Source organism: Silurus aristotelis (genome assembly GCF_946808225.1).
Source record: "Silurus aristotelis genome assembly, chromosome: 8".
NCBI classification, from domain to species: Eukaryota; Metazoa; Chordata; class Actinopteri; order Siluriformes; family Siluridae; genus Silurus; species Silurus aristotelis.
The window spans coordinates 17,094,752-17,108,765 of record NC_139581.1 but is presented as its reverse complement, the minus strand read 5'-3'; the positions used below and the strand labels follow the sequence as shown (position 1 = coordinate 17,108,765).

General features: G+C 39.7%; 1 protein-coding gene across 1 annotated transcript; it reads right to left on the bottom strand.

Annotated features, from left to right (window-relative positions):
• Positions 1-2,719: 2,719 nt before the first annotated feature.
• pipox (pipecolic acid oxidase) lies at positions 2,720-11,638 on the bottom strand. The gene is made up of 8 exons (XM_083549265.1): positions 11,497-11,638; positions 11,120-11,268; positions 9,567-9,780; positions 7,368-7,550; positions 6,481-6,633; positions 5,557-5,706; positions 4,095-4,170; positions 2,720-2,899 (listed from the first exon to the last, which is right to left on the bottom strand). Exons 1-8 carry the CDS (start codon positions 11,593-11,595, stop codon positions 2,769-2,771), a joined length of 1,155 nt encoding a protein of 384 aa, XP_083405391.1. The 5' UTR covers positions 11,596-11,638; the 3' UTR covers positions 2,720-2,768.
• Between the last annotated feature and the right edge of the window lie 2,376 nt (positions 11,639-14,014).

The following is a 14,014-nucleotide window of genomic DNA, read 5'->3' as shown; positions in this document are numbered from 1 at the left end:
TGCCTTTGCTTGAACTTAATTAGAATTCCTCCTGTGTGTTTATTTGTGTATAAATGACCTGACTTATTGTGTTATAACCTTTATGTTTCGCAAGCATGGAGGTGGATGACATAAAGGTGTTTTAAGAAAACGGAATGAGTCGTTTAAAACAATAGATTTTCTTAAATAAAGATAATCACCTTTTTATCGTTATAAATGAGCCCAATAATTTTCCCTTTGGCAAAGGTGTAGACACCTGTATCTTCAGGCTCTTTAAAGACCAGTAAAGCCATTCAGTGATGCACTTTTATTCTTCCTTTTGTATTCTTCCAATTTTCTCCTCTTGTCCCTACTTTAGCCTTCTCTGTACACTGCTCTGTTCCTTTGCTTCATCCTTCCCTAGATCAAGAGTGTGCATAGACTCGGCTTCATAATGCCACACACGACCAAGCTTGATCCAATGCTCTCTTTTCTCTATTAGACACAGAATATCCCTGTAATCACCTCCATCCCGAGGCATTCTGAATATAAATAGCTTACCTGTGCAGGCTGAAGCTGAAATCCAGACACCTTTTGCAGCCTTACACATGAGCTGTAAAGATTTGTATTTATTAAGACTGACACGGAGCCAGGCTCCTGCAAGCTTGGAGTGAAGCCTGCAGCCGGGAGCCGCTTCTGAGCCTACGCTCGCTCTCTGCTCGTGCATTGTTCGAAAGCTCACACCATCATTAAACCCTCATCTGCTGAGGTAAATATTAGCCCACGCACACTTGATGGCAATTTAATGCAGCCATTAATAATTCGACGCAATCAATATGCTCTTACTTCGAACCCCAAGGATGAATGGGCTCCGGCTTCCCTGCTGTCACGCTGTATAATTTCCTCATTCCTGCTGATGGTGGTAAACGGCTAGAGTAACAGGCCACCTGATTAGTGATTAACGTGTTTACAGGGCGAAATAGTTACAGGCAGCACAACAACATGCTGCCGGGCTCCTTCAAGGCACATTGCTCAATGGCTGATGCCTCTATTTTATTTATTTTTTAAACAGACAATTTGCTTTGTATGCAGTAGGGACCCTCGCTTGGGGATAGAGGAGGAAATAAAGCATAAAACAAACATGTGCTTTAAGTTGAATGAAAGAGGAAAACACTGGTTTTGTGTCTCTCATTAGGTGAAGCTAACGGCTCACATGACTCGAGGAGGAGTTCTTTTCTCACTGAAATTGGGAGATCATGGAAGACCAGTATGTTGGTACAAAAGTATATATTCGTAATATTCAGCAATACATTTTCTCCAAACTTGAACTAGGAGACTCAAATCTGTTCCAGCATGACAATGCCCCTGTGGACAAAGCCAGGTCCAATAAGATGAAAGATCTTGAGTGATCTGCTATAGAGTTCTAACCTCAACCCTATTGAACACCTTTGGGATAAATAGAAATGCTGACTGGACCCCAGGCCTCCTCACCCTTCATCATCCCCCCTTTTCCCAATAGAATGGTAATAAACAGCAAATTGTAAATGAATGTGGAATGTTAAAAAATGCACATATAAATCTTATGGTCAGGTGTCCATAAACTTTTGCCCATATCATATATATGAACTGGCCAGATTGTTAATAAATGTATATTTCCCAGAAAATATATATTTTTTTATATTTTAATGACCTTTTGGTGCATTTTAGGCGTTAATCATTTACCAACCTTGTCTACTCATATTAAACTAACAAACTATTAAAAATCATGTGTCATGATCATAATCGTAAGTAGGGCTGAAACGTTTTCTTTGAGTAACTCAAGTAATTCGAATAAAACAAAGCATCGCCTCAGTGCTTGTTTAGTCCATTTAACTATACACAGAGCACTGTGTTTCCCCACGGACCGCTATTACTGACGCCCCACCAGCTAAACACTGGACTGCACTTGGGGTCTCATTTGCAACCTTTGCGTAAAAAACTGGTGTGAAAATGGCATTAAAAAGAGGCTGTAAACGTGCGTACGCCACTTTCCAACGCAAAGGTTGAGCAAAGGTTGTGCTTGCGATCTGTGTCACCAATTTCCCTTCTCACCTTCTGTGTTTCCCTGTCGTGCGTTCGCAGAGTTTACTTACAGGTGCACACTTTTACCTGTCAAGAAGCCTTAACCTTTTCATGGAAAATGGCATATGCACGTTTTCATCCTCGTTTTGTGCTTATGCCACGTTTATAAATGAGACCCCTGTACAGGTAAACAAAGAAGACGCTGAAGAATGAAAAAATGGAGGGAAGGAGAGAAAACAGCGAGGGGTGAGGAGAAGATTCAGGCCAAAGAACACAACAAAGTTTCCAATTAAGTTTGGGATCATTACAAACTAAAACAAAGAAAAATAACATGCCGTGTGTTTACCCCCTTTTTTTTTGTAAAAAAAAAAAAAGATTTAAATATTTTAATTTATTTATTTTTCATTATACATTTTTATTTGCATTTTTGATGTAATACGGCAAATAAAAGCACTAAATGGGTTTACTTTTAACAGATTGCAATTTCAGCAATTAAAATGTAAATTTTTCCAAAAACAAATTACTTGTTCATTTTAAGAGACCCGTCTTATTTTCTGTGGTATATTTATTATTGCTCTTCAATGAAGAATTACTTGATTAATCGATGGACTAATTAGTAGAATATTTGATTACTAAAATAATCGATAGCTTTAGCCCTAATCGTAAGCATTCTTTAAAAAAATCAGCACTGTGCCTTGTATTACTGTGTCATGAATTTCTTAACATGTATTCTGCTACACATGATGGTCTCATGGATCTTTTTGGGGGTTTCCCTGGAAGCGCTGAATGCTGAAAGGTGAAAGGTCATGGGACGGATTCTGGCCCATGCTCAGCTCACACAGCACCTTTCCTACGATTGGACCAAACTTGAAACCATGGCCTGTGGAGATACAAATCAGATGGTTGCACAGGTGACACACAGAACTAAAACATACATTTACGTATAGGGTAGGAGGAACTACACAAAAAAATAATGTACACATGGGGATGGTATGTCTTTATGTATGTCCTTCTGAATGGAATTTGATGTACATAAAGGCAAATATCTACCATGTGCATAAATTGTCAGACACTGATGTATAAATAAAAAGGTACACTATATAAAATATTCCAAAATATAGTGCTTTTAGAGTGATGCTTTTTGAAGTTACGATGGCTGAAAGGCCACGTTTCTGACAGATAGATCTGTGTGATGTGTATTGCTAATGTGACAGGGTAGCCATGGCAACTGCGGAGCCCTTATTCCAGCGTAGCAGCTCTTATGTTAAGCGCCTAGTGGACAATAGAATGTTGTTCCCCCAAACCAGCCTCAGAATTGGAGTCAAATCATTGAACGCTTTGAAATTTTCAGGCAACAACACACGTGCGCACACACACGCACACACACACACACAGAACAGTGTTTGGATGAAGCAGAGAGAGCAAATGCAGTTATTACAGTACACAATAGAGGGGAAAAAAGAGGAGTGGAAGGGTTTTTCTCAGTTCCAATCACAGGCCTAATGTTGAATTGAGGCCGAAGAATAAATGCCATAAATCATTAATGGGTTGTGGGATGAAGGAGCGATCCCACAATGCTCTCAATCACACCTTGCCTTCTCTATCTAAGAACAATACAGAAAAAAATAAATAGCTTTTTCCCCGATACCCCCCTATAGATGCCTTGTGGCACGTCTTTCCTGAAGCCTTTCAAATAAAACTGTACTTGCAGAGGCCTTTTGCTTGAGCAGAAATTAATTAGCCTCATGATTAGTTAAAGGAAGAGACAATAGGAGCAGACGGATTGAATGCCAGGATAGCCCTTCGGTCCCAGAGAGGCAGCTATGGAAGCACACGACGGCCCAGTGAGACACAAGGATCTTTAATTAGAGGATAAAAGGCATGTGCACTGGGGGATCTATTCACTGTCCTTCACAGCTGCCCCAGCTCAGTTCCTCATTAAAAACAAAGCCAGCATTTTGAGATTGTGTGTGTGTGTGTGTGTGTGTGTGTGTGTGTGTGTGTGTGTGTGTGTGTGTGTGTGTGTGTGGGACCAATACATGGAAGTAAGAGGTGTATGGTTTATTACTACTGACCTGAGAAGCCAGCTCCAATCACAATGTTGCTGTAGGCGGGGTGGCGGTCTAAGACAAAATGATTATCAGGTGTCACCTAAGAGATCAGACAACCAGACAGAATGTTAGAATAGCACTCAGCACATAGTATCATTTTCACTAAATGCATCATTGACTGCTTTTAATAAAGCAAAGAAATCCAATTATAATTCAGCTTTAAACAGAATTTGACTTTACAGTTTGATAAACTATTGCCTTCCTTGTATTGGAACATTTACCATGAAAAATGACACAATAATGTTAGTTGTTTTGAACCCCGTGGCTTAAACAAAGAAGCGGCTAATTTATGGGAGAAAAAAAGTTTTTCTTAAACACACGACGATGCCAAAAGATAAACTCCCAAGAGAAATAGTTGTGAAAGGAAGGAGGAAGACAGTGAACAATGACTTTCTTGGTAGGCTACTGTTTAGATACAAGCCGTTGTAACGCGTTGAGTCTGGGTCATGGGATAGCGCGCTAACTCCAGTTGCAACAGCGTTACGGGTTAGTCAAAGAAACTTAGAAATGAGCATCAGAAAATAATAAGGACATAATCCTCGGTCTCCACACATGCAGTAATAGCGGGAAAATGCGGCGCCATGCTTTTCCCAAAATACCGCTATGATCCTAAAGGAAGCACAACATATTTCACCCGTTACACCGTGTAACATACACTGTGTTTCGTTAAAGCCTGTGTAAAGTTCATTAGTTTCATTAGGCTTATAGACAGGTGCGGCTTATTTATGTTTAAAATAAAAACCTTTGTCAAATTCAGTGGGTGTGGCTTATATATGGGTGCGCTTTATAGTCCGGATGGTGGTCAAGTGGTAGTCTAATGACAAGTGTTACGTTCAATATCATGCCCTTAAACGCCGCAAAGACAAAAAATCACATCTGTAGAAATTCTCGAACGAAAAATTATCTGGAAAATATATTGTATGACCACATTCAGCTGGTGACCTTTCACAATTTTTGCTCTTAAATCCATTTTTTTAGGAATGATACAGCATTTTACACAGTGTAAGCTTAGTAACCAACATCTACGTAAAATGTGTGATTTTTCTGACATCTGACTGGCCTTAGAGCTGTTTACACTCAACATGCAACTCTGCAGTATTAGTCAGCGCAGCCTAATAAAAAGTGAACTGTGGCAGTAAAACAGGAAATCCATGGTAAAATCAAACCCACCTTAAATATAACCAATAAATCCTGCTTTGTGAACCAGCCCTCGGCATTGTTTAAATCTTCTCCCTTACACACATGCACTACAGGCTCGATACAATTGACTGGGACTTGCTGGTCCGATGTATTCAGCTTAATAGAAGTGCATATACATTTTCTAGTGTATCTGATTGTCAAATTCAAGACCTTGGTTGTGTGTGTGTGGGTACATAGTGTGTAGACACTATGCATTGTATACAGTATATAGTGAGCACTAACTCACCGTGTACATACAGCCTTCTACAATAGCCGGCACAGGCACAAGACCAGGGAGGCAGCGACTGATGTAGCTCGACACAGCATCCACGTCTCGTCTATCCGTCTGCCTGTCTCTCTCATCCGGCTCCGTCTCACTGCCCATGTGGTAGCAAACCTGAGCGTGATGCACATAACCAGAAGAATTTATAACAAGAGAAAGATTTCCAACAGCTCCATCTGGAACCTGAGAACAGCGGTACAACTGCAGATTACATCATTTGTAGTTTACTCAGAGGAGTTGATAGGCTCTGATAAAACCAGGCTCTGGTGAATGGACCAGAAATACGCACACCTCACATGACAGCCATCTGTGTTTTCTTTATCATGTCTCGTATGATGAGCCGGAAAACTCCCACTGAGACTGTAATAGGCAGGGTGCATGACCAGGAGAAGAGGAATCAGAGGAAAACAGCAACTCTCACTTTTCTGTCAAGCATTAAAAAACAGCACCCAGGATTTGTGGATTGATCTTAAACATTATCCTCTTTGATGTTCCCAATAGACATACAAAAGTTTACTCTTCAAACAATAAGCAATCAACCTTTTTACTGGCAAATTGCAAATTTAAATGGAATATTGCACTATAATGGTATTATTCCCATCTAATGTAATGCAAGTTTTTGTACTATTTACTCAGGCCCGTCTCTTTAGAAATAGGAGCAGGCAGGGCTTCAGATAGACCAGTACACGTTTCCAAATTTCCTCAAGACAAGGCTCCTGAGTGGTTCCTTCCTTCGCTATACTGTGATGTTTCTACATAGTGCAAAATATCAGCGTTTGAGATATTACTCATGTACATACTGCACGGCTTATAGAGTATAATAAACCATTTTGACATCTGTCTTGGGGCTGTACATGCTCGTTGAAATCCTCAGCTCCATTCACTCACCTTCATCAGTCCCGGATATTCATTGGAGGGAAGGCCATATATATCGTGCTCCGCCTCCTTCGGCTGGATCTGGATGAAGCAGGGAAAGCGATTATTGATGCTGTAGGAGCCTGGAACCTTCTCCTTCCAGTAGCACACATTTATCTTTACCACCTGCCGAGACATACAGGGAGAGAAAAGGTTGTTGTTGTTGCTGTTTTTGATCCAAGAGCAATTACCAAGAGTACTGTTCAACCTACTACTGCAGTATCAGGAATAAGAGTTTAATTAAATAAATGTACACTGAAATAAATCACATCCAGGGAAAAGTAACAAGTATTTAGAAGTTCTCACTTTAATAAACTGCCCATCCTGGTTCCTTATTCAGAGATCATAAAAGCCAGACACACACACACATAATCGTACTTATCTGGTGCTGCCTCTCAGATGTGTGCCTTACTCAATAATGCAATTCCAATTCAGAGACCAATTCCAAGCTTTAAACAACACTGAAAGCTTCCACATCTCCTCTGTTTAGATGTGTGACATATGGGGAATTGCTTGAGTGCGAGTCTTGTTGACTCATAGTTGGGACAAGGAAAGAGAAATACCCGTGCTTGTTTATTCTGCGCGGTGGCTGACTTTTCAGACTGACCTGGGGTGATGCCAGTCACGCTCTGAAGGCTTGTGTGTAATTCGCAGCCTCTGACCTGGCTGCTGCACTATGGTGGAAATGATTTTCTCTCAGATAATGCATCATGACCCTGAGTCTCGCATTCACTCGAAGACAGAATTGTTGCGTATGAATTTTTAAAGGCAGATAAAGATGGAGCAGGTGAGTGAATATAAGATGTCGGCCTGTGGTTGAGTGAGAAACTGTCAAAGCAGATCTCCGGTTCAGATAATACCTGCAGTGGAAGGTGCAGTCCAGTATGAGAGAGAAGCGTTTTGGCCCACGGACCGACTGTGATCACCAGATTCTTCGCTTGGTATGTGCCAGAGTTTGTAGTCACTGCAATTAAATCGCCAGGCTCAATATTAATCACTTTCTCTCCATCTTTTATCACACCGCCATGTGACTGAAACACTATCTGGAAAAGAGAACAAAAAATCCATACAATTAACAAACCAACATACTAAAAGCCTTAAAGGTGCCATATACAATCATCACCATAGATTTTGGCAACTTTCAGAAGAGCAAATACTAATAATTTTATAAAACAAAAAGATTTTTAGGGATCTAATCATTTTTCTCTAAACAAAATCATCAAAAAAATCCAAAATTCCTGCCTCCAAATTATTTATTTTTTTAAACACATAATGACAACTACTGAACTTTGAATGGATAAAATAAAATACATCAGCAATTCAAAATAACATTATAAAAATTGACCAGAAACTGGACCCATGAATGCTCATAACGCTAAAAATATATATTTTTAAATACATTCATTCATCATTCATTTTCTCCCGCTTATCCGTAATTCGGGTCGCGGGGGCAGCAGTCTAAACAGGCCCCCGCCTTCGACTGCTGCCCAATCCTCACAGCACCATCCCTTACGGTCCCTCCTGCAGGTGGTGAGCCAACGGGAAGGCGGCCCCACGTCACTCCGACGTCACGGACCTTGATATTTCCCTCGCAAGGGACCCCCGGAGCATAGAGGGTTAAGGGCCTTGCTCAAGGGCCCAAGAGTGGCAGCTTGGCGATACCGGAGCTTGAACCGCAGACCTTCCGATCGGCAATCCAGCGCCTTAACCGCTGGAGCCACCACTCCCCCATTTTTAAATACATCACGGTAAAACATTTGAAATTATAGTTTTTAACCATTCGCACATTTGATGGTATAAAAAATACAAAATGAAAAGAATGGGCCAAGATCTATCAAGTGCTCTGTAGGTTGTTAAGCATTTAAGGGAAACTTCACCAAATATGAACCATTGAAATTCTATAAATCATTTTGAACCATTTTTATACTTAATAAATTAATTTGAGAAAATGCCGCTTTGAAATATAACTAACACCACTAACATGTTTAAGCTCAACATATACAGTACCTGTGTGTGTTATTTAATTTATACAGTTAATTCTGTTTATTTTTATTACAGGTGCTAAGTATTGTGGTAGCAATACCCTTGTTTTAAATGTCTCTAACTTTTCTATCAGTAGAGAATCATTGTGTGGACAAGTTATATTTCTTGTGTGGTGTACTGGGATCTGAGGGCAGTGTAGAATGATGATGAGACAGCTGGGGAAAGAGTGGACTAGAAAGCCAAGCCAACTAATGAGCGAGAAGCAAGAACTGTTTTTAGACAGTACCATCAGGGAGCCTACCAGTGCACTCTGATGATCCGCTGTAGGCCAGATCAGCCTGAGACTAGAAGAACATTTTCTGTGTGTAAACTGCAAGACTAGAATTCTACAGCAGAAAAGCCAGAACAAGCTACATTGACTAATGATGGCTGTCTTGTTTTCAAGACTATAGTGCATACTTATAAGTGTGGTCCAGTTACATGCTGGGAGCTCACAACGATAAAAATAAATCTCAGATCATTAAAAAAAAATAAAAAAAGTGGCTTATAATATGATGGCAAATGTACGTCATTTTCTTCAAGGTTAATAATGGTGTCTGGTGGCTTATCTGTACCCTATAAAGAAGATTAATCTTTTAAAATAAATGCATAGAGGGGAAAATAGCTGTCTGGCTATTGAAATAAAAGTGACTAATTGCTTTGTGCTTGATGGTGCACTTAGAATAACTTTTCTCCTCAAAGCTTTGTTCCCTGTGAAGCATTGTGATGATCTGTCATACTCTAATGAAATGAAATGACAAGTGTTCTTTATCTTTTTCCCCCTCAAACTTTAAAGGAACAGGCTATAATGACAAGGCGTACTTTAACTCTTTCAACTCTTTCTATAACACAGCAAAACTTTGGGAAACACTTTAGATCCAATTCAAACTTAGTTCAATGACTATGTTAAAGTGTTTTACATAAAGCCAAGAGTTCAAGTCCGTATTGGGAACCCACAACCTTCTAGCTTCCAAAATCCATTTGCTAAAACACATATCTCCAATCACAGTGGCCCAAAAGAATTAGAAGTGGCTGACCTGTGCGGCTCTGAGTGCTCGATCCGCGTACAAAACTCCGCCGGACGTTTCGACAAGCGCAGCATCTCCACTAGTCAGGTTGACATTGGGAATGTGTTGGCTGAACTCGTGCTTTTCCAGCACTACATTGGGAACCTTGTTCCTCTGTATTGAGGACTTAATGAGCTGGAAGTCCTTTCCATTCTCTGGACCCATCAACAGCAGGCCAGTACGCCTACAACATATGGCACTGCATAGTTAACTGCTCCAGTTAGCCATGTAAATTAATCACCATTAACACATCCAACACTGCTGGAATGCCAAGGTTAGCCATCTGGAATCCTACTAACTTTATATCTGTGTAGTAAAGACAAGTTAAAAGAAATACAAAATGACTAGTATTTGTTCGCAGCAATCCTGTACAGAATCTGCCATAATGCATCAACTCAAATTTTACGGGTGCTACTCCTTAATCATTGTCATTTCTTTATGGCTGTGGAGAAAGATTAGAAAAGAAAGAGCTTTGTGACTGTATATAGGAAGAGAATTGGGACACACTGTCTTTTTTCATTAAGGTGACTGATAATGTAAAGGCTGCCCACATTTACGCTCTTTACACTCAAGAAATTGTCTCCTGCCCCTGTTCTTAGACTGTATGCATGATCAATCTGTGTGCTAGATTTCTTATCTTTTTAGTCCACATACATTCACCTATAGTACAATGTACAACAGTTTGTAGGTGTTCAAGGACACAGGTAGGATTCAGGTAGTGAATATTTTTCAGCACATACAATAAGTGACAATAACAAAGCATTTTTGTGGCATGGGATTCCAAATAAATGCTGGGTTAAGAATAGTCTAAACAAACATTTAACCAAACACATTCCACTGGGAATTAACACATATTGATTCGTTCATTCATCTTGTAAAACTGCATTATCTTCGTCAGGATTACTGTGAAACAGGGTAACACTGTGTGTAAAGTGGAGTTACACCCTGCTAGGATGTCTATCAAAACAGTTACACATTTACACACTCATTCACAACGAACAACGCATTCACAGTTGACCGTTCACCTTGTGGTGCGATTTTGAAAGTTGGAAGAAAATCAGAATGGAAACTCCACATATGGAGAATCTGGTGAACAGGTCCACACTGGGGACACTTTTCATCCTACTACACCATTGGGTCTCCCTTAACTGCTAATTGTACAGTATGTGGAAATTAGTAAGCTATTAATCTCTAATGGGTCCTCTGACTGTGTGTCCTGTAAAGTAGCTTATACATGCTTAAAAAGGTTGTAAAACCCAAGCTGTGTAGGATTCTGTCACCCGAGAGCCAAAACACTTTCTTATTCTTTCTCTTTTACTCTCTGTCTCTCTCTTTCACTAACACACAAACACATGGAAAAAGGGAGAGAGGAAGAGCTTGATAATGATCCACCAGCCAAATAACTTTTGATGTACTTGTGTCCTAAAATACACACACACACACACACACACACACACACACACACACACACACACACACACACACACACACACACACACACACACACACACACACACACAGACCTGTAAAGCTTAATTCCTGCCTCCTTTTCCAGCTGTGCCCACAGCTCATAGCTCTCCTCCAACATGTGTATATAGAAGTCTTCTGCATAAGACTTTCGGATTATGCGCGTCTGGCCATGAGAGCTCCCACGTGTGTGTGGCAGGACAAACTGAAGTGACAGCACACACACAAACACAAAACACACACACAGATTTTAATCCACATCTCTGCTCATTACTTCCACTTTACTAATTCTATAACACTGGAGCACAAATGCATTAGTGCACCAAAGTACAATGAATTGAACATTTCCTGCATTATAAATAACAGCTCTGCAAATGTAAATCACTGTGCAACAGAGACAGTATGCTTCTAGTTTTTGACATATATCACCGACTTGCTCCAGCAGCAGGGTTTTCTTGTTATTTTTGGCAAGGTGGTAGGCGGTAAACGAGCCCTGAATCCCCGCTCCTATAACAATGCACTCGTACACCATGTTGAAAAAAATCAAATGCTGTTGAAATGAGCTGCAGTGTACTTCCAGCTCAGACCAAAGTTCTCACATTGCACTTATATAACCAGAGCTGGCATGCTGAGACACACCCACTCAGTACTGTTTAAAGGGGACTTGGTGAAGAAAGAGGTTGCACTGTGATTAATGCATGCAGAAGAATTAAGCAAGTTCTGCATGTCTGCTCAGTCAAAGCTGTGTGTAAATATATGCACAGATGTAAGCAAACGTTGCTTTGAAAATTGCGTCCAGCATTTACACACAGATTTTATAGGTATGCTGATAAATGAAGGCCTCAGACTTTGCTTAATCCTAACCATGGGTACTACAGAAAATGACATTCCCAGGGTTGCATGCTGGCTTAATCGTTTAATCGTTATAGCTTTAAATCCCACCTCTGCTCTGTGTGGGGTTTGCATGTTTTTCCCTTGCTATGATCGTTTTTTCAGGTACTGAGGTTTCCCAAGTAAAAGACATTTGTTGTAGATCGATTAGCAGTTCTAAATGGTCTGCTGTGTGGGATTGTGCCCTGCTATGTGATGATTCCACATCCAGAATGTCCTTCACCTTGTGTCCAGGGTTCACTGGGACAGACTCCAGGTACTGTTGCAACCCCAGATGGAGTCTTCCAAAGATTCTTCCATAAAAAAAAAAATAAAAAAAAAAAAACCAGACTGAAGTGGAAGAATGTGTAACCATTTTTCTCACTTGACCAATTTAGGTTCTTATTTTCAAATTCATATACATGTAGATTAGTCTAAAATGGCACACTGCTGTGGTATAAATATCATGTTTAGCAGATGGGGGAAACATATATGAGAGAGAGAGAGAGAGAGAGAGAGAGAGAGAGAGAGAGAGAGAGAGAGAGAGAGAGAGAGAGAGAGAGAAAGCTAAAGTTTAGCCACTACAATATTCGATGCTGTGCATTCTGAGATGCCTTTCTGCTCTTCTACAGAGTGGATATCTGCGTTACTACTGAATTTCTGTCAGATCAGTATTGATGCCCAGTGGACTTTAATCATTCTTAGTAATCTCTAGAAATCAGGAGATTAGTAGTTATATGAATAATCAACCCAGGCCTCTGGCACCAATAATCAAAAAATCACTGAAGTTAAATTTCCCCTTCATTCTAATGGTTGATTTAAACATTACCCAAAGCTGCTGAAACAAACTTATAGGCACTAAACTTGTACACTCTTTTATACAACTTTATCACTGCTTTATCTCTGTAAAGCTGCTTTGAGACACTGTCCACTGTTAAAAACGCTGTAAAAAATTAAAATGAATTAAATTGAATTGAATTTGATTTGTGTAGAGCTTTAAATAATGGACATTGTCACGAAAAAGCTTTATAGAAATAAACAGATTAAAAAGATGCAGTAGAAATCTGTAGATTTGTCCCTATTATTGTTTCTCTATAAGTTTATTCCTAATGAGTTTGCCAAGATAAGAGTTAATGGTGGAGAGAGATTAAGAAGAAATCTTGAAAGACACCAAATCTTATCAAATTTACAGTTTTAATTCACATGTGAAAGGAGATTATTGGCAATAAAATAACATTTTGGTGAAATCCTTCTGACAGGTTTTTTCAGACCATAACCATATGTCAAAAAAAGCTGCCAGGCTGCCGAGTCAATGTACTGCATGTACACCAGCACAACATGTTTGAATACAGTAAGAATTTAATACATTTTGAGGTGATGGGCAATTTGTTTTTGTTATTCACTCAAACATTTTATATAAATATGTGTATAATACTGTATGTGGTTTTGGGGTGTGTCACTCATTGCTCATCGAGACATTCAGTCTGGTATTTGCCAGGAGAAACTCAAACCGAGGGTCTGGTAATAGCAGCATGTTTGTTGATAGAGTATAAACACTTGAGGTTCTGCACCTTTCACATCTAAGAAAGAAACTTGCTATTAATAGTTTATGAACTGACCACATTTGCTATTAGAACTGCATGGTATAGAAATTATAGATGCCCTGTTAATTAATTATTGCTGGTGGGGTTAAAGAAATGCTGCCAGGAAACATTGCTCTTTAGACTGACCGGGTCTTAATGGCCTTTCAGCATTTTACTTTCCTTACTTTCTCATTTCACCTTCCACAACTTAAGCCCTCGTACACGCCATGCTCTGTGCTGTTTTACAATTCAATCTCCTTTATGTTTTACCGATTATAACAATAGCCACTATAAATGCTGCTGTCATTATTCTGACCATTTTTTATGTTTTCCCACTGCTTTTTTTTTTTGTTTATATTGGAACACTCATGGAGGGATTTATAGAGGATAAAGGGAAAAGAAGAGAGGATTGTAACAAAAGGAAAGAGGGCTGTGTCTGGCACTCATCTTTAAAAAGGCTAAACCTTTTCTGTGTGTATTCTGGAGTTTCGGGCCATT